This window comes from Panthera onca, chromosome B1, assembly GCF_046562875.1.
Source record: "Panthera onca isolate mPanOnc1 chromosome B1, mPanOnc1 haplotype 2, whole genome shotgun sequence".
NCBI classification, from domain to species: domain Eukaryota; kingdom Metazoa; phylum Chordata; class Mammalia; order Carnivora; family Felidae; genus Panthera; species Panthera onca.
The window spans coordinates 173,654,404-173,679,662 of record NC_138342.1 but is presented as its reverse complement, the minus strand read 5'-3'; the positions used below and the strand labels follow the sequence as shown (position 1 = coordinate 173,679,662).

The 25,259-nt window shown below is 40.6% G+C and overlaps 1 protein-coding gene and 1 pseudogene across 7 annotated transcripts in view; one reads left to right on the top strand and one right to left on the bottom strand.

The window, feature by feature from the left end:
• LOC132692918 (5'(3')-deoxyribonucleotidase, cytosolic type pseudogene) overlaps positions 1-22,362 on the bottom strand; it is a 100,775-nt pseudogene extending 78,413 nt beyond the window's left edge.
• Positions 21,801-25,259, top strand: part of ADRA1A (adrenoceptor alpha 1A) — a 109,230-nt gene continuing 105,771 nt past the window's right edge. For 2 of the 7 annotated variants that reach the window (XR_009615932.3, XM_060653203.3), the window contains exons 1-2: positions 21,804-22,225; positions 23,453-25,007. Coding sequence is in view for 5 of the 7 variants with exons in the window: in XM_060653203.3 (XP_060509186.1) it covers positions 24,125-25,007 (883 nt within the window). In the remaining 2 variants the exon portion in view is untranslated. Of the gene's footprint in view, positions 22,226-23,278; positions 25,008-25,259 lie in introns of those variants that run through there. The other 5 variants (XM_078445430.2, XR_009615933.3, XM_060653205.3 and 2 more) reach the window with 5 other exon arrangements.

The window sequence follows — 25,259 nt, the reverse complement described above, 5'->3', positions numbered from 1 at the left end:
CTCCAGACCTGTGAGAAAGAAATGTCTGTTGGTTAAGCCACCCAGTCTATGGTACTTTGTTATAACAGCCTAGGAAGCTTAACTTATTTAAGCCTCACGATGACCCAATAAAAATGCATTATTTTTATCTGTATGTCACCATTGAGGACAACTGGGCACAGAAGAGTTAAATAACGTGTCCAAGGCCATATAGCTAGTGAATGGTGAAGTTGGCTCTAAACCCAGGAAGTCAGGCCATAGACACCATTCTTTCATCCATTACATGCCACTGAGTGGACATCAGCGTGAATTCACTCAATGGATGCCAATGTCCTTCCTTGTGACTGTATAATGTCTCATGGTGTTGAAAATTTTGGACTGGGGAAAGAAGGTAAAATTATCTGCTTTCCTTCTAATACGGCAGGAGGGGCTTAAGCAAGTGTTAATCCAAAAAATAGATACAACTACATCTGTGCCTGTAAAGCCAAAGAACTTTGAAGTTATTTGCTCAAGTTCACAGGCTGACTCTAGGGATGTCTATGTTTTTTGGACTGACTGTCAGATCCCTCTGCTGTTGTGTAACTGTGGTTACACAGAGTGACATCTCGGGTATGTCTCAGAGAGCAAAGAGGTTGAACATCCCAGGAAAGGCATCTATGGTTCTGACCAAACTCCACGAAGATTAGCCTGAAAGAAGTCCTCCAAAGACAGACCACTTTCCTCAATGGCTTTGGTGGCCAGTTCTTCCCTTTCCCATACTCTTCCTGAAAGAATGCAATAGACAAGCCTTGCCTAAATTAACAACCTGCCGTAAAAATGAGCTGGGACAAATGGAACTGAGTCATATATAATCCGAGAGCGAAGGAACTTTTTCACTCAGCACCTCTGAATTTCTCCCTCTTCAAAGAACTTTCTCTTCCAGATGCCCCACACCTGAAGTCATGGTTCATCTGCGGGTGGCCATCACTGTATCTACCCACAGTACAAGCCATTTTCAGTACAGCATGGGATGGATAAATTTTCTTACAAACGGGGACTAGAAGCCATTTGCATTTCTTCCTACGAATACCAGAATTCTAAAATGTCTTAAATTAGTTTTGCTTTTGCCTTTGAAATAGATCCACTTACTTTTCCAACTTACTTAGTTCCATGTTTCTGGCAGAGGAGAAGACTCTCAGTGCATGCTGCGCCCAGGATAACGCACCCAGTAAATACGTGTCGGGTGATACAGTGAAGGAAGTCTTCCTCTGAATGCTTTGCACAAACTTGTTTTCATTGACCCAAAAGGAGAATGACTATTTCCATTTGAACTTGGCCTGGCACCAACCCTTTTTGCTCCTCTGGTTTTGATACCACTGGTCCCTCTGCCAATTTCTCACAATTCATCTGGAAGCCTGGGACAACTCGAAATGCCCTGATAGCCAGAGGAACTTCATAGTGTCAGAAAGTAATTCTGCGAGCACCAGCTGGCAATATCCAGGGACTCGAGGCCAGTTTAGATGGAAGCAAATGCTGCTTTTGGCACCTCTGAGTATAGAGGGAAACAAATTGCAACGAGTAGATCTGGTTTTGGTGTCGATGACTGTTTTACTCCGTTATAAGATAGAAGCAGGGACATCTGAAAGTGAGGAGGCAAAACTGGCAAGTGAAAAAGCAGAGCCGGTCTGTGATGGCAGCAGATAAAGGTTACATTTGCATGTGATTCAAAACACTAAGGACCGAGCCACCCCAAGTAGCTGTCATGTAACAAACATATGAGGGTGCCAGGGCCCCAACGACTTCCCTCTGCCAAACCCTCCCATTTCCCAAACTCACTTTGGTTGCTAGATGTGGATCATCACTTGGCTTCTTATCACTTTCTCAGGCTGATGCAGCAAACAAATTTGACTGCCGCCAGTGAGTTGTCCTTAAGCAGTGGTGGGATTCCTGGCTCAACACTTAATTGGAGGCTTAAGTGGCTTTCGGTATTGGTGCTGCTTGCCCATCTTATCTGTAGAATTTTTTCAGATGGGAGTGAAAAGGCCTGTCTGATATATACAGTGTTCCTAGTGAATATTTGTAGATTTTTCTGGACCTGCACTGACCAGTCATTGAGAAAAGGCTTATTTTTTTTAAATTTTTTAATGTTTGCTTATGTTTGAGAGAGAGAGAAAGACAGAACGTGGTAAGGGAGGGGCAGAGACAGAGGGAGACACAGAATCCGAAGCTGTCAGCCCAGAGCCCAACGAGGGGCTTGAACTCACGAACCAAGAGATCATGACCTGAGCCGAAGTCGCACGCTTAACCAACTGAACCACCCAGGTGCCCCAAAAAAGGGCTATCTTAAAATTAATTTTAGCTGTAAAAGTCTATAGGCATTGTCAAGAACCAGGCATACTCAATGCCAAAAATGCATTTACATATTTGCATTAAATTTCTAATACCTATTACAATGTGTTAACGTAATTATTTACATGACTACCTCCTTCAACAAACCATGAATTCATAAGGGTGAATACACTGTGTTTTTGATCTCTGCATTGCTAGCTTTTGATACAATGTCTTTCACATAGTAAGTATTCAATAGAAGTATATGATGGAAAAGTCAGCTTTAGTAACTATACCTTTTTTTTCTTTCCTTCTCAAATTTTTATTTAAAGTCTGGTTAGTTAATATACAATGCACTATTGGTTTCAGGAGTAGAATTCAGTGATTCATCAATTACATACAACGCCTAGTTCTCGTAGTAACAAGTACCCTCCTAAAACCCATAACTCATCTAGCCCATTCCCCACACACATCCCTCCATCAGTCTTCAGTTTGTTCCCTGTCTTTAAGAGTTGCTTATGGTTTGTTTCCCTCTCTCTTTTTTTCTTTTATCCTCCTCCCATACATTCATCTATTTTATTTCTTAAATTCCACATGTAAGTGAAATCATATAGTGTTTGTCTTTCTCTGACCGACTTATTTTGCTTAGCATAATACACTCTAGCCCCATCCAGGTCATTGCAAATGGCAAGATTTCATTCTTTTGATGGCTGAGTAATATTCCATTGTGTATATATACCACATCTGCTTTATCCATTCATCAGCCAATGGACATTTCGGCTCTTTCAATAGTTTGGCTATTGTTGGTACCACTACCATAAATATTGGAGTGCGTGTACCCCTTCGAATCTGTATTTTTGTATCCTTTGGGCAAATCCCTAGTAGTAAGATTGCTGGCTCATAGGGTAGCTCTATTTTTAACTTTTTGAGGAACCTCTGTATTGTTCTCCAGAGTGGCTACACCTGTTTACATTCCCACCAACAGGGCAAGAGAGTTCCCTTTTTTCCACATCCTCTCCAGAACTTGTTGTTTCTTGTGTTATTAATTTTAGCCATTCTGACAGGTGTGAGGTGGTATCTCATGGTGGTTTTGATTTGTATTTCCCTGGTGATGAGTGATCTTTTCAGATGCTGTTGAGCATCTTTTCATGTGTCTGATAGCTAGCTATCTGGATGTCTTCTTTGGAAAAATGTCTATTCATGCCTTCTGCCCATTTCTTTACTGGATTATTTGGTTTTTGGGTGTCGAGTTTGATAAGTTCTTTATAGATTTTGGAGACTAACCCTTTATCTGATACGTCATTTGCAAATAGCTTCTCCCATTCCATATAAGTTGCCTTTTAGTTTTGTTGATTGTTTCCTTCACTGTGCAGAAGTTTTTTATCTTGATGAAGTCTCAATAGTTGATATTTGCTTTTGTTCTTGCCTCCAGGAACATGTCTAGTAAGCAGAGAAACTATACCTTTCAATTACGAGTCCCATATAAATCTTTTAAATGATAGATAAGTAAATATTTCAAATAGAAGGGACCCTACTCAAGTCTGCGATCGCCTATGCATTCCCTCACACAATTGCTATGAAGAACAATATGAGAATGCGAAAGCCTCAGTTTTTGTGCTGAGTATTGAAAAATACTCTCTAGGCGGCCACATTGATGTAGATTCTAAACCCGACATTCCAGAACATTACTGGGGAAATTCGAAGTGTAGAATGATTCCAAAATTGCTCCCATTTGCACAGTACCACGGGCACATAGCCAGCCTGGCCCTGGAGACAGAAGCCTGGTGGATGCCAGGCCTGAATGAATTACTCTTTTCCACTTGGGTTCAGTTCACTAACTTCAGAAACTACGTGGGTCGGTTCCTAGAGACTTCCTGGGAGGTACGGGCCAGAGGCACCTGAAAATAGCTAAGATGATCCACCTGCCAAACTCATCAGCCTGTGGGAGCATTTTACCAGGAAAACAGGTGCTCTGGGTGTGCAACCATGCCATAAAACAGAGATCAGCAAAATCTGTCTCTACGGGACCAAATTATAAGTATTTTAGTCTTCGCGGATCACATACGTATCAGTTTCATACTCTTCTTCGCGTATTTGCTTGTTTTTTGTTTGTTTTGATAAACTGTAAGGATATAAGCAGTATTCTTAGCTGGAGGACATGTACAAAAAAATAGACAAGGGTGATAGATCTGACCCATGGAGTGCAGTTTGCCAACCCCTGCAAAAGGTCAAATTGATATGGAGATATGAGCACTATTCTTTTGCTTTGTGCGACCTCCAACCCAACAGTAAGTTCATTGTATTTTGGACCTATTATTATTGACAAGAGTGAAGAATTTAGGTTTGGAAAATATAGGTTCTTACCTTTAAGTCACTGTGTGATTTGGGTCAGCTGATTTCACTTCTCTAAGCTCTTGTTGCCTCATCTTAAAAATGTGAGCAATAAATGAGTATCTTGTAGGACTGTTCAAGGACTTCAGTGAGATCTGGGTGCCTGGGTAGCTCAGTCAGTTAACCCAACCCTTGATCTCAGCTTAGGTCTTGATCTCCGAGTTATGAGCTCAAGCCCCACGTTGAGGTCTGCACTGGGAATGAACCCTACCTAAAAAAAAAAAAAAAAAAAAAAAAGTTCCAGTGAGATAATGCATGTGAAAGTTCTGTGTAAACTAAACTCTTTTTTGTTTTAATTCTTTTTAACGTTTATTCATTTTTGAGAGACAGAGACAGAGCATGAGCAGGGAGGGGCAGAGAGAGAGGAGACAGAATCTGAAGCACGCTCCAGGCTCTGTCAGCACAGAGCCAGACATGGGACTCGAACTCACGAACTGTGAGATCATGACCTGAGCTGACGTTGGATGCTTAGGCAACTGAGCCACCCCGGCGCCCCAACTATAAACTCTTTTTAAGTGTTAGCTGTTATTACTCTTAATGTTATTGAACTCATAGGAAATAGAATTACTCTGATGATATGATGTTTTAGTTTGTATACATACAGTTGTCACGACTGAATGTGGGAAAATCCCAAAGAAATATTTGGCTCAAATCATGAATTATTCTAAAGCTTTGAACTTTTCTTAGAAGCTATTATTTTGATAATTTAGGAAATTACTTATGTGGAAAAACCTTGTGGTTTCTTAACCCTCCACATTTGAAAAAGAAAACCACACAAGAAAAAAATTATTTTTGTAAAAAATACTTGTAGAGATCTATTTTCAAATGCCAAAGTTTCTGTCCTCCTGAAATTAAAATGAGTGAGACTCACTTCTCTAGAAAGACAGAAATTGAGGTTTTGCTAAAAGTCCATGTAATATACTTTGGTAAGAAGTATATTACATTCAATTAAAAGCTGTTGGCTGGTTATAAGGACCATGTTAACTTGTCTAATGCATTTAGGAACCAAACACCAAAACTTTGGCAACAAACAAGACAAAAAGCAAATTCATACTCTTTTTATGAGACTTTTAAGGTATTTCTCCTCCCCCAAGTTATGTAAGGACATCAACAAATTGTGGTAAATGGCAATAACAAGTAGTGTGTGTTTTTACAAAATGTGTACAACAAATGAATTCTAAATCCTTCCTCTTTTCTTTTTAAGCCTTAGCATTAGACATCAGACCACACTCTTTTTTTTTATATAGCCTTGAATGTTTGACATTTTATTATCCCAGTTCATTATTCTCTGGATCCCCTGAACAAAGACTTCACAAAAAGGAGAGTCAAATGACCAATAAACATATAAAAACTTGCTCAACTTCATTAGTGATCAGAAAATGTGAACTAGAGCCACAATAAGCTATTTCTACACACACACAAAATAGCTAAAATTAAGAGGACTGACAATGGAGGGGTGCCTAGGTGACTCAGTTGATTAAGCTCGATTAATTCTTTGGCTCAGGTCATGATCTCATGGTTTGTGAGTCTGAGCCCCACGTTGGGCTCGGTGTTGACAGCTCAGAGCCTGGAGCCCGCTTCAGATTCTGTGTTTCCCTCTCTCTGCCCCTACCCCATTCACACTCTGTCTCTCAAAAAAAAAAAAAAAAAAAGTAACACTGAAACAATTTTTTAATATATATATATATATATATATATATATATATATGGAGAATCTTGCACTTCTGATGGAGTATAATTGGTACAGCTACTTTGGAAAACTATGTGTCAATATTTACTAAAGTAGAGCATTTAGGGTTTACAATTCGCCTTATGATCCAGGAATTTTATTCCTGGGAAATATGCCCTGTGGCAGTTCTGCACATGTACACCCGGAGTCTTCTACACACTGTTCATAGCAACATTATCCATAATAGCTAAACACTGGACAAAGAAAGGATAAATAAGTATTGGCTTATTCATACCCTGAAATACCATAAAGCAATGCCAATAAATGATCTACATAATTTACATGGAACAACAAATGTAATCGTGAACTCAAGACGCCAGATATGATTGAATATGTAAGACAAGACTGAAGTAAAGCTTAAATATTACCCTAAGTAAAAAATTACACATCAATTAGGTAATCTGGCAGTTGTGATAATCCATCAAACTGTACGTTTGCAATTGGTACACGTTCCTGCATATGTGTTTTATTTGCATTTTAAGCGTTTAAACGAAGAATGATAGATAAGAATTGTTAATGAAAATTACATGACTCTTCACGTTGAAAGGACACAATAGCACCCAATAGAACATCAACAAATTCACATTTTAGGCAACTACAAAACATAAAAGGTAAAAATAAAAGCTACTGAGGAGATAAAAGATTACTTACAAATAGATTGATAGCAAAATTATCAGCAGCAAAAACAAATAACAGTAGGAAAAAGATTAATCTTCTAAATAAGAAAAAAGTAAACATTAACTTTTATTAATATAAATTTTTTTATTAAGAAGGAATATGCATAATAGAACAAAGATCATGTCAAGTTTCAGCATGAAATGTCTTTATTATCTAGGAAAGGGACCCCCTTTAAGACTCAAGCATGAGCAACCATAAAGGAAATAAGTGGTAAACTTATAATTTTATCATCAACAGAATAGCTGTTCACGAGTAAGTCGGAAATAAAGATGTTTGCAGATGCACACAGGTCAAGAACGCTTTATATCACATACAAAGCTTGTGTAAAAGAACAGTTAAAGATTATATTTTCACAAGAATGTAAAAATTCATAAAAGAGCTTTGTCTCCTTTGCTCACCAATGTGTTTTTTTCACTTGTTTTTCAATGACGTTTATTTTTATTTATTTATTTTTTATTATATGAAATTTATTGTCAAATTAGTTTCCTCATCAATGTGTTTCAACTGCCTAAAACAGCACCCAGTGTCAGGGGAAATTCTCAGTAAGTATTTACTGACTGAAGAAGAAAAGTGAACTCAGAGGGGAAAAATAGGTAGACACAAGCAAGGTGAGGAAAAATTAGAAAATATTCCAGTAAGTTTCATTATAATGATTCATTGTTAATTTTTTTGTTTTTAAAAGATGGAACTACATTATAATTAGCAATAAAGAGAAAACTGGAAGTGTGGTTCAATGGGTAATTAGAGTTTGTGAAAATGATTACTTTTAGAAGAGGAAAGAGAAACAGAAGGTAATTTTAAGTTTTTGCTTGAAAAACATATATTTAAGTACGAGTAGTAAAAATGTAAGTACAAATAACAAAAATTCGATAGTAACTACTAACAGAATAGGGAATAATTAAATAATCTTCAAGCAAAAGTTAGATGAATACAAAATAACTTTATCAGTACAATAGAAAGGAGAGAAACAAGAGGAAAAGCAGAGAGAATGATCGTAATCAGAAAGCAAAATATGATTGAAATAAATCCAATTTCAAAAACAAACAAATAAATACAATCTATAATCATAATGTATGTGAACAGATATAACTTACCTATTAAAATACAGAAGTGTTAGATTCTACTTAGAAAAAAAACAAAAACCCCCAAGCTTTATAGTACCTATACAGAACAGTCCTATAACAAAATGACCCATAAAAGTTGAAAATAAAGATCTAGAAAGACATTAATCAAAGAAATATGCTGCCTAAAACAAAGCTGGTGTTGCAATGTTGACATCAGAACAAATGCAATTTCAGGTAAAGATCCTTAATAGAAAAAATGGAGGGACATTACGTTACAACGTGGCAGGGACTTTTTCTTGGTCTACCCTCAACACTATGAGAATTATATGACAAATAATCATAAATTGGGATGAGCCCAGCTATAATACCAACAGATAGAATACAATAACTGTCAAAATTATAAAGAGAAAATGTTGTAACCATAATGGTGGTATAAAACATTAAGTCACTTATATCAGAAATGAGTAAATCAGACATCAGACCTAAGATTAGTAAGGGTACATAAAATTTTCATAACAAAATTGTGTTTGATGTAATTGGCATATAGGGATCCCATACATAAATAAAGGAAGAAAGAATATGCAGGTTTTTCAAGCACATATGAAACATTTCAAAACTGACCATACGCTACATTACAAAGCCTGAAGAATTCCCAAGAGTCAGTATCGTACAGATGGTTTTCCTAGACTTCCACGTGATCAAATTACGAATGAACATTAAAACAACAGCTTAAAATTTTGATACTAAAAAGATCACACTCTTAATTAATTCATGAATAAGGAAGAAAAACATGTTGGAATGTGGGAAATGTTTGGAATTGCATGACTGTGAAAGCACTACATAACAAATCAAAACTTGTGGCTGTGTTAAGTGGAATTTAGAGGTAAATTATCACTGCAATTACATTTGTTTTGAGAATAAGTGAGAAAGATGTTCAATTTGTGTGTCTCTAACATGCCAGAATAATAACATCACGGTAAAACTAAATAAAGTTAAAAAAAAAAAAAGGGAGAGTAAAGGAGAGGTCAAAAAACAATGGAAGAAAAAGCAGAGTACCATGTGTCATGATCCCAAAACAATTAAATTCGAAATCAACAATAAAAGGATGGTTTCTTTAAAATACAAAACCATTACTAATGGAAACTAAAAGGCACAATGTTGAAAAACTAGTGAGCTAAAACTATAAAACTTAGGGAAAAACTCATAGGAAAATATCTCTGGGATAAGCAGAATTCTTAGACTTGATGCCAAAAGCATAATCCATTATAGGAAATATTGATAAATTGGATCTCATCAATGAGAAGAATGTTTTCTCTAAGTAAATGCACAAAAAGAAAAGCTAAAAACTGGGAGAAATTGAAAATGGATCAAAGACTTAACCATAAGACCTAAAACCATAAAACTCCTAGAAGAAAACCTAGGGAAGAAGCTCCCTGACATTGGCCTTGGCAATGAGTTTTGGGGTATGACACCAAAAGCAGAAACAACAACCACAACAAAATCAACAAATAGGATTACACCAAACTTAAAAGCTTTTGCACTGCAAAGGAAGTAATAAAATTAAATGTCATCTGTGGAATAGGAAAAAATATTTGCAAACCATGTATTGGATTTGCAAACCATGTAATTTATGAAGAACTCATACAACTCAATAATAAGAAAACCAAGCAATCTGATTAAAAAATGGGCAGAGGAACTAAATAGACATTTTTCCAAAGAATACATCTAAATGGTCAACAGGTACATTAAAAGGTGCTCGACGTCACTCATCATCAGGGAAATGTAAATTAAAACCATAGTGAGGTATCACCTCACACCTATTAGAATGGTTAATGTCAACAAGACAAGCGGTAACAAGTGTGGGTGAGGATGTGAAGAAAAGAGAACAACCCTTGTGCAATGTTCATGGGATTGTAAAGTGGTTTAGTTGCTGAGGAGAACAGTATGGACGCTCCTCAAAAAATTACAAATAGGAACATCTACCTGGCTCAGTTGGTAGAACATGCTACTCTTGATCTCAGGGTCATTAATTTAAGCTCCCTGTTGGGCCTGGAACCTGCTTTAGCTATTGTGGGTTTTTTTTGAACGTTTATTTATTATTGAGAGACAGAGAGAGACAGACCATGAGCAGGGGAGGGGCAGAGAGAGAGGGAGACACAGAATCTGATGCAGGCTCTGGGCTCTGAACTGACAGCACAGATCCCGACATGGGGCTCGAACTCACGGACCATGAGATCTTGACCTGAGCCGAAGTTGGATACTTAACCAACTGAGCCACCCAGGCGCCCCTGCCTGGAACCTACTTAAAAAAAAAAAAATTAAAATAGAACTACCACACAATCTAGCACTCTCACTTCTGGGTATATATCCAACAGAAATAAAAATAGGTGATCGAAGAGATATCTGCATCCCCATGTTTATTATTATGCAGCATTATTCACAATAGCTGAGATATGAAAACAACCTAAGTGTCTGTCAATGGACTAGGGGATAAAGAAAATGTGGTATATATATGAAATACTATTCAGCTATGAGAAAGAAGGAAATCCTGCCATTTGCAACAACGTGGATAGAACTTGAGGACATTATGGTAAGTGAAAGAAGTCAGACAGAGAAAGACAAGTACTGTATGATATCTCTTATATGTGGAATCTAAAAAGAAATGAATTCAAAATATAGAGAGTTGAGTGGATGGGGGATGGGGGAATGGAGGAAATATTATTCAAGGTTACATAGTTTAAACTAGTAGATAAATAAGTCCTGGGGATCTAATACACAGTACAGTGACTATAGACAATGAAACTGTGTTATAAACATTAAACTTACTAAGAGGCTAGATCTTAATTGCTCCCACCACTAGAAGAAATGATAATTATGTGAGGTGACAGAGATATTAGCTAATGCTACAATGCAATCATATTGCAATGTATATGTGCCAAATTAAAAAAAACTGGGCGAAATTATTTGCAAATCACACATCCAACAAAGAAATAGTATCTAGAACATATATACTCCAGATATATATGTATATATCTCAAAACTCAATAGAAAAAAAAAAAAACAAAGAAGCCAATCCAAATAGAAAATGGGCAAAAGGCACGAAGAAACATTCAGTGAGATCATTGAAGAATATACGCAGGCAGCACATAGAAAGATGTTTCACACCACCAACGATTAAGGAAATGCAAATGAAAACACACTACGCACCTACTAGGGTGTCTGAAATAAAAAAGGGAATGAGAGTACCAAATGCTGACAGAGGTATAGAGAACCTGGGCCACTTATGCATGAACTGATGGTAATGTAAAATGGTTCTGCCACTCTGGAAAATAGTTTGACATTTCTTTTATAAAATGCAACGTGTACTTACCATGCAACCCAGCAATTGCGTTCTTCTGCATTTATCTCAGAAATGTGAAAACTGACATTCACATAAAAACCTATATACAAATGGTTATAGCACCTTTATTTGTAATGGCCCCAAACTAAAAACAACCCATATGTCTTTCAAAAGGTGAAGGGTTAAACTAATTGTAGTACATCATGGAATACTGTCCAGCAATAAAGAGGAATGAATTATTCTTACATGCAATCGCTTCAATAAGTATCTAAGGTATCAGGCTGAGTCATTAAAGTCCACCCTAGGAAGGTCACATACTATGTCAGTCTTTTTACAATACGTTGAAATAACAAATTTTTAGAAATGGAAAAGAGTGAGTTATCAAGAGGATGGGGCAGGTGGCCCAGGAAAAAGGATGTGAGTAGCTATAAAACAAAGTCATGCAACATGAGATAGCCTTGTGGGGATGGAACGATTCTGTACCTTGGCTCTACATCAATGTCCTGGTTGTAACATTGTATCATGGTTTTGCAAGATGTTATCAATGTGGAAACTGGGTAAAGGGTACATGGCATCTCTCCATATTATTTCTTACAAGTGCATATGATCTACAACTATTTAAAAGTAAAAAGTTGGGTGGCTCAGTCAGTTAAGCGTCCGACTCCTGATTTTGGTTCAGGTCATGATCTCATGGTCTGTGGGATCAAGCCCTGCACTGAGCTGCTTGCACGTGCACGTTCTCTCTCTTTCTCTCAAATATGAATAAATAAACATTAAAAAAAAATAAAAATACAAAGTTTAATTAGAAAAACTGATTAAAGAAAAATCCTGATGAAATTAAAGTGTTATCTCAACTGAATAGAGAAGGACAGGTCTCAAACTTCCAGAATATACCTAAAGTGACACTTAGAAATGAATATAAATATAATATAGATTCATTTTAAAATATAAAGACTGGAATTAGTTGTTCAATGATAAAAAACTAAGGTACTAATGGCAGGGTAAACCCAGAGGTAGAAGAAGGAAGAAGGAAGGAAAGAGCAAAGATAATGACAGAGATTAATATAATAGTTACGGATAAGCAAAATAAATGAATAAATAAAAAGGTAACCAATAAAATCCCAACCAGCGTTTTGGGGGGGAAAAAAGCTGCCCTCTTAAAGGACTAATTAAGAAATAGGAGAGAAAGGCCATTTAAACAATATTAGGAATTTTTAAAAAAGACATATAAATAGAGTAAATATCTTAAAATTTGTAAGACAGTATCATGAAAATGTACATGCCAATAACCATAAAAAGTTAGATTAAAATATAATAAAAATTAAAACCAGAGTAAAATAAAAACTATTAAGGAAACAGAACTGATAGACAAAACTTTTCCCTCTAAAGCTGTTTTTATTTATTTTTTAAAGCTCTTTTTAAGTTCAAATTTATTTAAACTGTTCTACAGAACAGAAAAATAGGGAGAAGTAGATAATATTTTTTTCAGCAAGTACAATTATAATTTCAAAGCAGAACAAAAACAATATAAGGAAACCACAGTCCAATATTACTAATGAGTAGCACTAGAAAAAATTCTAAAGAAATTACAAAAAATGAAATGAAAAGTATGTAAAAAAATACTATATTGGCTAAGTAGTATTTATGTCAAGAGTGGAAAGAATATTTAGTATAAGAAAATGAATCCATATAATTCACCATATTAATAAAATAAAAAGAGAAACCATATGATTCTCTTAAAAGCACAAAAATAAAGAAGACTGTTAGCAAAGTAGAAATAGATGGGAACCCATTTAACTAATAAGATTATTACTAAAAGACACACAAACATCATGCCAAATATTAGAAGTCTGGAAGAATTCCCTATGAAGTAAGGATTAAGACAAGAATGCCTATAGTTATCCTTAAAATTCAACATTATACTGGGGCCAACAAAATACAAAAAAAAAAAAAAACAAAAAAAAAACAGATGAATAAGAAATAAAATGTATAACCTTTGAAAGAAAGACATAAAATTGTCCTTAAATATAGATAATTGTCTTTGTAGGAAATCTAAGATAATTCAAAATTTAAAAATCAGTATCAATTTTTAAAGAGAAAAAAATAAAAGAGATTCAGCAAAGAAGATCACTATACAAAATTAATACCATTCCTGTATGTCAACAAAAGAATTTTTTTTAATTTAATAAAGAAAAGACACCATTTATGTCAAGAAAAAGAACTGTAAGTTATCTAAAACAATGAAACAAAGTCATGCAAGATGCTTATGAAAAATGTTTAGGTATTATTAAAGAATATATTATAAGTAAAAGGAGAAATATATCATTGTAGATGATGTAACTATCATAAAGATGTCAATTCTCCACAGATTAATTCTTGTTCCAGTTAACCATCTAATAAGATTTTTGTTGGAAACCAACAAAGTCATTAAAATTCGAATGACATTTCTAGCTTCTGGAAATGGTGGAGTATTTTTGTCATAGTAATCTTTCTGCACATAACAATTATAAATCCTAGATTACATATGTGTGTGTGTGTCCACATGTATATATGTGTGATACAGACTCACACAGTTTATTCCATTTGTGGTAGTTATATTCTATAAAGTCACCACAAACACTGAATTATTGAGTACTAAACCATTGTTCCTATGGGAAACATAGGGTTAGGTTCCTACAAGCCTCAATAGTTTCATCAACTGATCAATACACAACTTTGTTATATGTGTATTTCTGTTTAGAGACAGCTTATTTAATACATATTGTTGATTCATTATCATTAAACTCAAGGCCATCAGTAATCATGCTTGAGCAAAGCTAATCTAACACATGCATTTTGTGATTATAAGATACATCACAACCTAAGTGTAAAAGCACTTAGGAATCTTTGACACTATGGTTGGGGGTCTGGCTGATACAGGAAGTAACAAACTGAGTATCTCACCAATAAATTTAAGCAAGATCAAGAATCATTTTGGACATTTTAGTTTCCCCAGTGTTCCCATTATAATCATGGCTTTGATTATCCATTTTACTTTTTCTAACATAGACCATTGGTCATTACATGGTTTCTATATATGGGAACTGAGAAGTGCAAATCTGGTTGGAGAGAAGCCTAAGGTTTTTGCCTTGAAGTTGAGTTTACATAGCAAGTGCATTTTAAATTTAGATTTCATGTCTTTAGGGGAGCCACGGAGAGAAGGCTAACGGGAAACCACACTCTCTACACTATTCTAAATTGGTGTTTAGTTTGCTTCATTAAAAATGTATTTTCTTAGGGCGCCTGGGTGGCTTAGTCGGTTAAGCATCTGACTTTGGCTCAGGTCATGATCTCGCGGTTTGTGAGTTCAAGCCCCGCATCAGGGTGTCTGTTGTCAGCACACAGCCCACTTCAGATCCTCTGTCTCCCTCTCTCTCTGCCCCTCCTCTGCTTGTTCTCTAAGTAAATAAATAAATAAATAAATAAATAAATGATAATTTAACTCTTCCTTCCAAGAACTTCCCAATTACAACAGATGTTTCTGATAAAATCAGACTGGTTGGATTCCTGATTTTTTTCCTTATGTATGGCTTTTTTTTTTTTAACTTTATTAACTGGAATCATTTGATTATTATAAGACAGTAAACAAAAATGATGATGACAGCTTCAGAAAGTGAAGGAAAGAATAGTAAGTGTTGTTTTGTTTTGCTTTTTTCTGATGTTGGACAGAGGAACGTGACCATTTTGTCAATTTATGTGCCATCACTTACAAAAGGCAAAGAAACTACATTAACAGCAGTTAAATTAACAAGACTGGATAAAAACCATCGAATACTTATCCAGAACTTAAGCTTATCCTTTAGTAAAAGAGAAGAGACACTGTCCTTTTTCAGACTTGAGGATTATCATCTATTTTCTGCTGAACTCTAGCCAGAGGAAATTAAAGGACTTCTCCTTAATGCTTACTGTCTAAGATTTTCATGTTGGAATAACCTTAAAATGAGTGCAGACTCACAGCTACTTCTTATGGGTTAAATTCAGTCTTGTCAGACATCCTAGGGGTGGAAGAAAAATTCCTTGAGTCGAGAGGAATAAGGAAGCTTCTTCAGGCTCTTTCATGAGGTCAGCCACTCTGACCATGAAGAAAAAAATCACTGACCAGTAAACTCCTATAACATATGCACAAAATGTTGGGCAGACTACATTCATAGGTTGCCAAGGTATAAATATGTCACTTCCTATTAATTATGAGAGAACTCATGTGGACAGCTTCCCTTTTTATAGAAATTCATTAAGTATTTTACCTTAAATATCTGTGACAGGAAGAAATGACAACAAATATCCAAAAGGACTGAAATCCTTAATGTATAATTTTGGCCCTTCAAGAAGCGGACACCAAGACATGATTAATCATATAAAAGATTTATTGGAGGAAATTCCTGTGAAGGAAAGGAGAGTCAGAGAAGGAGAGCCTTCGGACTATAATCCAAGCCAGAGGGGAGGAGAGGAGGATTAGGAAAGAAAAGTGTCAGATTGTTGCATAGTTATAAGAAAGTTTTGGCTGACTGACGGGAAGTCCTCAAGACAAAGTCTCCCCTTCGATAAATCCTGTGTCTAATAATAAGGGGCCTGCCTGCATCAGAACCTCTGCCATGCTTAGCTGTTGCCTATAGGAAGTGTAGCATGAGCACAGGGATGGATCCAGAAGGACAAAATCCGAGACTGTCCTTCAGTTATGCCCAATTATGCAGCAGGAAATCCGAGGGGTATATTTTTTATGGCTTCCATGACATATAAAGAGTTTTCACAAACGTATAGGATAAAAGGGGAAACCACCCATACAAAAATAGGCAGTGGACATTATACTAAGACTACTCAGAACCATCTCTCCCCTTCTATGCGCTTCTCTGAATTGCAATGGCTGGAAGAATCTCTGTCATCATTGTTCTGGTGACATCCACCAAAGAGAGGAGCTTCTATGAGATTCTGAAAGTAAAGGAGAAGCAGATACTCTGTCCCGTAACCGTGTTGTGCAGGAACAAAGGTGTCAGCCGACAGCCCAGGTAAGGCTTTGTCAGGAGCTTCTGGGTGTCCTGTACTTTATTGATGCTTCAGGCAGCTGAGCTCATTTTGTGATTTCCTAATCTTCCTATACTTCCAGATTTCTTGAAAGCAAATAGCGGTTTTCCCTGACCTGTTTCCCAAGCTTTTCTATTTGTCTTAGAAGCCTCTGATTACGAGTGTTAAGTCACTTCCCGCTTGAAACATCTACAGCAGTTTCCGACTAAATCCTGACTGATAGAAGCCAAGCAAATCACAACATAGTAAATGCACGTGTCAAGTAAGTGCATGAAAATATGCTCATAATTAAAAAGTATTTTTTTAAGATTTTATTTTTAAGCAATCTCTACACCCAGCGTGGGGCTCAAACTCACAACCCTGAGATCAAGAGTTGCATGCTCTACCAAACGAGCCAGCCAGGCGTCCCAAGAATAAAAATGTTTAATGAGAGATTTCTTATCACACTGGCTAAAGTTTGTTTCGTTTACAGATATTTATGTTCTTGTGTATTTTATTATGAAACACTCAAGATTGGCAAGAAGCAAAACTCAACTACCACCACCACAAAAAAAGTTTCTATCATACCCCACTCTTACGAGTTTACATTTTGTATGTACATTTGTAAAACCTTTCTAGAGGGCAAAGTATAATTTCTCAAATTTTCTTAATTTTTGATCCTCTAATTTCAGTTATAGAAGTTAATCTAAAGAAAAATTAGAGTATGGAGCGTCTGGGTGCCTGACTTCGGCTCAGGTCATGACCTCGCGGTTGGTGGGTTCGAGCCCTGCATTGGGCTCTGTGCTGACGGCTCGGAGCCCAGAGCCTGCTTCGGATTCTCTGTCTCCCTCTCTCCCTGCATCTTCCTGGCTCACACTCTGTCCCTTTCTCAAAAATAAACATTAAAAAAAATTTTTAAACAAAACACAAAAAAACATTATACCTGAGCATTTATCACAGTACAAGCTATAAATAGGACATTTTTTGGAAAACCTAAATATCCAAATAGTCAAATTTATCATGACATATATATGTAATGGAATTTCTATGCAGCTGTTACAAATCATATTTTTGTAAAAATTCATTAATATGAATAAGTGTTCAGACATAACATTAAATGAAAAAGCAGGCTATATAACTAGAGACACAATATGATCATAGTATTATACATAATGCATATATATACACACATATCATAAATACATGTATATATTTCAGATATGTATGTATATCATTTGCACACATGAGAAAAATGTATCAAATATTGCACAGTGGTTATTTCTGCAATGGCAGAATTATAGATTATGTCTTATTTTTATTTCCAACTTTTCAAAATATGCTGTTAAAATCATATATTTTATAATGAAATACAGGCCAATAAGCATTTTAATGTGCCCATAGACATCATCAGCAGGTGGAGAAATGACATAAAGCATTTCTACATTTGGTACAGGTATTGATTTTTGGTGTTTCCCTTCCCTTTTAGATGATATTGACAAATTTGATCGATATGACTCAACTCACATTTGCTATACAAGAGCAAAGATTCATTGCTTTACAGAAATAATTTACCTGATTTAGCTATAGGCTGACTTGACCCCATATTCCCACCATAATCTACAATGTAGGGATGGGCTCCATGACTCATAAGAGGCTTGGAACAAGTTGTTTTCTCAAGGGCAATGAGAATAAGCAGGACAAATGATGACAAGGGCAGAATTATTATCCCTTCCGAGGCTTCCTTCAGTAGTGTCTGTGCACTGGGTGGTTTTCTCAGTTCGATAAAGGATTAGAACACAATGCTTGTTTAGAGAAGTGTGACTTGATACCTGCATCAATATCATTCTGAGCAATGTTTTTCATTTCCCTTCCACTTTAACTTTTTAAGCCTTACGCGAATTAGTTGAAAAGCCAGGTCTTTTAGGTAGATATTAACATTAAGCCCTCTACTCTGTCACTTGGAATCATAAGCCTGGGAAAACAGCTCCTAATTCCATTGTGTATTGTCTTCTAAGATAATGATTGACAGATTTTTTTTTTCTTGAAGCTTCCTATATTTGCTGACTGTCTCACTAGTCACTAACAGAATCCTGCCAATCGAAGTCATTGGGTGTACGGTGATTGCAAGATCTTCTCCAATTAGACCCCAGTGTCCCTGAACACGCACACACACACACACACACACACACACACACACACACACACGCACACACATGCACACACATGCACACAAGCACACACACACACACACACACACACACACACACACATGCATGCACACAGGTACAGACACACATCCCCCCTCTGTTTTACACCTGTTGTTGATCTGCCTTTCTCACTTTTGCTTACCAATCTAAATTCTACTTATTCTGCAAGCCCTAAATCAAGCAATATCCTCCCAAGAGCCTTCCTGGAACCTCTCCTGCAATGAATTTCTCAGCTTCCATCACACCCAAAGTCTAGAGAGTAGCATCCTTAGGTCCAGGCAAGAGGATTCCTAACTTGGGTTTTGGGCTTTAGAGATCCCAGAATCTATAAGACTACAGGATTGAGGTAATATCCCTGAGTAGAGCCTCCACCCTTCTTTCTAGATCATGCTCTGGGACCCAGAATCCTCTGCTCCAAATGGCCACACAACCACTTTTAGGGCCTTAGGCCTTTGTCTTGGGCCCATCTTCTCAAGGGCAGACCACATTATAGGCCACTGCCAAAGGCCAAGGTAGAGCTGTCTGGATGTATGGATGGAAGTGTTTGCACATAATTTCATGGTCCTTCAAGATGTGGGACAAGGGGAAGTGAGAAGAAAGGAGGAGCAGCCAGTGAACGGGGCCATTCTTTTCCTTTGCCATGTTGGGTCACTCCGCTTACAGTAGTGGGCTTGGGCATAATTTTCAGGTCATTTCACAGATTTCTCCAGCTGAATACATAGTGCTCTTGTTAAATGTGGGATTGGGACCACTCTGGGTTAGAAGTGTGTTTCACTTTAACATAGGGCACAAAATGAGCAGAGTTTTTAGTTAATAAGATTAATAACAGGAGGATGGATAAGCTTCATGAGATATAATTTCACTGTCCTAATAACAGTCTTGGGGTTTTTGTGTGTGTGGTGTGTGTCCCTTTAAAAATTAGGAAGCCGAGGCTCAGAAAAGCTGGGTTTTGTCCCTGGTCTTACAGGAATGCAAGGACAACATCTTTAGGACTCTACAGCCTACTCTTTCTTCACCCCACCTCCCCATGGGTCTAACCGAACACCTTCCGGGACGTCCACCTCAACCATTTTTAAAAGCGTAACCCACCAATAGATAGTTTCCTGTTTGTGGGTCTATGGTTAGTGAGGAAATAATTGGTTCTGAGAGTCAGTGTCTCAAAAACTGATGTTCACTGGCCGAGAAGCAGATTTGAAAGATCCACCTGGGGCCAAGCTAGAAATAAAGAGCAGCTCTTCTCAGCATTGGCTCCAGCTAGTTAGCTGGTGGGGGAAAGGAGGGGTGCTCTGCTTGTTTGTTGGGGGCTGGAGGACTGGGAGTTCCAAAGACCTTTGTACATTCTAACCTTGCAGAGCTGAGCAATTTTTGGTTGCTTTTCTTGCTGATAACACTACTTCCCTTATCTACCACAGAACAGATCTTAATAGAGAACTCGCCTTTATGGTATAAGGTTAATGAATATGAAACTCAACAATTGGGGCGCCTGGGTGGCGCAGTCGGTTAAGCGGCCGACTTCAGCCAGGTCACGATCTCGCGGTCCGTGAGTTCGAGCCCCGCGTCAGGCTCTGGGCTGATGGCTCGGAGCCTGGAGCCTGTTTCCGATTCTGTGTCTCCCTCTCTCTCTGCCCCTCCCCTGTTCATGCTCTGTCTCTCTCTGTCCCAAAAAAAAAAAAAAAAAAAAAAAAAAAAAGAAACTCAACAATAAAATATCTCTCTGGTGGATGGCATTGCTAAAGAACATACATGATAGACATATCTGAGGATGGGATAATACTTCTTAATGAAGTAGTGCTTCTTGATCTTTCCATGGACATTCCTCCAAGGCATTAGAGGTATATAACTATAAAAGAGCCTCCCAAACATCTCCTTTCGAAAAAGAAACAATATTAACAAACTTCTGTTCAGGGAAGAGAGTTCTCTTTTTTTTTTTTTTAACGTTTTATTTATTTTTGAGACACAGAGAGACAGAGCATGAATGGGGGGAGGGTCAGAGAGAGGGAGACACAGAATCGGAAGCAGGCTCCAGGCTCTGAGCCATCAGCCCAGAGCCCGACGCGGGGCTCGAACTCACGGACCGCGAGATCGTGACCTGATCCGAAGTCGGACACCCAACCGACTGAGCCACCCAGGCGCCCCAGGGAAGAGAGTTCTAATGCATACCCCTGGTCAAAGTTATCTCTTTGTTACTAGGTTCAAGGGTACCTGGCAAATACATTAGGAACAGCATATGTTTTCTAAATCAATAAAGATGAAGGAGGATGATGTAGGAGGTGGGAATCAAAGTGGAGAAAATTCGAGTGTTTTCCCAATATCCCAAAACACATACGGGTTTATTCAATTGCAAGGTAAACAGAACATGGAATTTACCAGAAGGAAAAAATCAATAAAACTGGTGATGTCAGCTTTTCATACGCCAGCTATTAACGAATCAAAGAGAATTAGAGAGAAGTAACAGAAGTAACTTTAGTTTAAAAAATACATTTTCTCACAAAAGCTGGGAAAGAATTTGTGGAACTTTACCAACACTAAACTGTGGAAGAAACTACAGCGGGACTATAATGTTTTTAAAATCCATCTGAGATGGATGAGAGACAGATGAGAGGAAGATCCGAGAAATGAGAAATGGATCATATTTCATAAAGTTTAAATATGCTCCCTTTACATCTTCCAGGAATCATAATTTTGTTACAATCAGATTCATTAAATGTTATCTGATTTTACTCTCATCTTGAAACACCTTCAAATACTATAATTTACCCGTGTATTTGGCATAACAACATATGCTCTTCTTGATTTTAACAGAACCGAGTCCAAGTGTTACCTCAATAAAGCTGTTCAAAAGTAACTTTGGGGGCATTTCTGTGAACGCACCACATCCGCAGTAATATCTACCAGGCAGGCGTCAATTTTTCTTTAGTTTTAAAATCGTATCATTTAAAGAAGTTATTTCCTATAAGTAAAAATCGCACGCACGCGCGCGCGCGCGCACACACACACGCGCGCGCGCGCGTACACACACACACCACGCACACACAAACATCTTTTTCAAGTAAAGCGAGAACGCAATCCACTCAAGACAAGCAGGAGGGGGGAAAATACGGTTGTGCGCATTCTGCCTGTTGCCGCAGAGTAATACGGTAAACAGCCGATCACCGTACTCGCTGGGGCTACTGCCTGTGTGACGTCAGCGAGAGCTAGCTGCAAAGTTCCTTGCCGTTCTTTGCTGATGTCGGGGAGCTGAAAATTAAAAGGGTGAACGTGGAGTTATGGGTTGGCCGGGTTTTTTTCTTTTCCTGTTTTCACTCTTTATTGTAAATTCTGCAGGTAAAGCGATAGTGAGCCGGGCGCTTAAAGACATCTGTAGAGGAGGGGTGAGTCAGCGGGTGCAGAAGGACTAAGAATTGGTTCCTTGGAGGGACGGTCGCCTCTTTCCCCAGAGAGGAGGCGGCGGGGCTGCTCCTGGGACCGAACCCCCGTCCTCTCCCCGCTCCAGGTGAGTCCGCTGCGGCATGGGGCGTGGGCGTCCACAGGGGCCGGGATGAGGGCAAATCGCCCTCGCTTCCCGCTGAGACGGAACCCGCACTTTGCCCGTGCGCCCCCCGCTTCTTTCACCCGCTCTGACACCTGCATCCCCACCCCACCCCGTTTCCCTTGTATATTCTGGAAAGTTACCTCCTAGTTAACAAGTGTGTTTTTGGTCCGTATTTGTCGCCCCGAGGTAGAGGAAAGAGGCTTTCTGCAGTTGCTGGCTTTTAGGACCACCTGTGAGCTCTTGAACTTGTGATTTTCACCATAGCCTTTGCCTGGGAGTCCGGCCTCAGGGCCCGACCCCAGAATCGTCAGAAGGCAAGATGGGTCCCCACTCCTCGCACTCCTGCCTCAGTCCCCGTGGAAACCTAAGTATCTCACAAACACCGTGGCCCCCAGCCCGGCAAAGCGAAACGTCCCGCATCCTCCTGATTTTTAAGCCTACTACATCCGCAGTGGCCGCCACTTGCAAAGCCCCTTCTGCAGAGTGGCACTCGCCCTCTCCACCACTTCTCCCCCGGCACCCCCGCAGCCCGTCCGGGTGTGGCCGGCGGCTCAAGTCCTCCGGCACCGCTGCTCCTGCGGCTGGAAAAGGGCTCCTGGACCGACCTCGGTCGCGTTCAGCCCTCGGGCCCCGCCAGCTTTTTCTCGGGACCTGGCCCTCGGGCCGGCTTCGCGGGTCGACCGACCCGCGCGCACCGCACACCCCAGTGTGAATTCCACCGGCGTGAGCGTGCGCGTGGCACTGGCTGGCCGCGGTCCCCGGGTCGCAGCGGTTCCCTCTCCCAGGCCGCCCCCTCCAGGTGACTGCGAAGCAACCTGTTTAAATGGCACCCGGGTGGATCCTCCAGTTTCCACCGGCCAGGCTCGGCGCGACACACGTACGCACCAGCCGCAGTCCCGCCTAAGCGAGCTTCGCGGGGTTTAATCTCGCTGTGCGGCCGCGCGTAATTGGCCGCCGCGGCTCGGGGTTTGTTTGCTTCGGCTCTTGGAGCCGGCCAGAGGCCGCGGGGCCGCGCGCCAAGGCAGGTTCCCAGCGGCTCGCGGTCCTCTTCCGCGCCGCCCGTGCTGCAGCAGGGCACGCCGCTCCGGGACCGCAGAGTCGCCGGGGCTCCCAGCCGCAGGGCCCGGTACGGCCTCGCTCCCCAGGGCGCCCGGTATACACCCCGCCTTTCTCTTTGGGCTCTTTCAGGGGAACGCGGGGCCGACGACGCCCCGCAGCCGCCTCGGTCTTGGCCAGCGTTTCGCGTCCACTTCCCCCGGCCTGCGCGCGCAGAAGCTGGATCTAGCACGAGTCCACCGCGCGCCGGTCACACTGTGGGTAACTGCGGGCCGGGAGAAGCGCCCAGATGCCGGCGGTCCCCGCCTTTGAGAGTCGACGGCACACCGGTACTTGATTGTGGGTAGCGGGGAGGCTGGCGCTAGATTGTTGAATTCCCAGTTACGCGCAGAATGCCCAATCTTCCAAGCAGGACGGATCGGACAGTACGGAGAAGCGGGCTCCTGTAGTTCTGGGATTGCATTTTGCAACGTGTCTCCTCGAGCTTCGCGCCAAGCCTGGGGGAGGGAGGGAGTTGGGGCCGGAAGGCCAGCGCCGCGAGTGAATAGGGTCCGCGGGTAGCCCCGCGTGTGCGTCCCTGGCCATGTCGCTTTTAATGCCCTGCCCTTTTGCGTGGCCTTCTGAGGGTTTCCAGGGCAGGCCGGGGTTGCTTCCCACCCACACGCCCTCTCTCACCCCCAGCTAACCCCAGCGGGCAAGGCTCCCCAGAGCCGAGACCTTTTGACTCTGCTCCCTCGCTCCCGCCTCCGCCCTCGCCCGGGGGTGGCTCCCGAGAGCCGGACCTCGCCGGCCCCGGCTGGGACCATGGTGTTTCTCTCTGGGAATGCCTCCGACAGTTCCAACTGCACCCATCCGCAGGCACCAGTGAACATATCCAAGGCCATTCTGCTCGGGGTGATCTTGGGGGGCCTCATCATTTTCGGCGTGCTGGGCAACATCCTAGTGATCCTCTCCGTGGCCTGCCACCGGCATCTGCACTCGGTCACTCACTACTACATCGTCAACCTGGCGGTGGCCGACCTCCTCCTCACCTCCACGGTGCTGCCCTTCTCTGCCATCTTTGAGATCCTGGGCTACTGGGCCTTTGGCAGGGTCTTCTGCAATATCTGGGCGGCGGTGGACGTCCTGTGTTGCACCGCGTCCATCATGGGACTCTGCATCATCTCCATCGACCGCTACATCGGTGTGAGCTACCCGCTGCGCTACCCCACCATCGTCACCCAGAAGAGGGGTCTCATGGCCCTGCTCTGTGTCTGGGCGCTCTCCCTCGTCATCTCCATCGGGCCTCTGTTTGGCTGGAGGCAGCCGGCCCCTGAAGACGAGACCATCTGCCAGATCACCGAGGAGCCGGGCTACGTGCTCTTCTCGGCCCTGGGCTCCTTCTACGTGCCACTGACCATCATCCTGGTCATGTACTGCCGGGTCTACGTGGTGGCCAAGAGGGAAAGCCGGGGCCTCAAGTCCGGCCTCAAGACTGACAAGTCGGACTCGGAGCAGGTGACGCTCCGCATCCATCGGAAAAATGCCCCGGTAGGAGGCAGCGGGGTGTCCAGCGCCAAGAACAAGACGCACTTCTCCGTGAGGCTCCTCAAATTTTCCCGGGAGAAGAAAGCGGCCAAAACACTGGGCATCGTGGTCGGCTGCTTCGTCCTCTGCTGGCTGCCTTTTTTCCTAGTGATGCCCATCGGTAAGTCTTCAAACACCCCATCTTTGTGTCTAGGGTTCCTCATCCCCTTCCCCTTCTGCTAGAGTCAAGGTCAGGGGTGGCAGAAAAAGGATCTGCATTTCAAACAGCAAAGCCAGAGGTGGGGGTGGGGAGGGGAGCAGGTAGGAAATGCTCCCCCCGTAGAAAAGTAAATTTCAGTTTCCTTTCTTCTCCAGTCTCATTTACAGTATGTCCTTAGGCACCTTTTCAACTACTGTAAAGCTGCTTCCAACA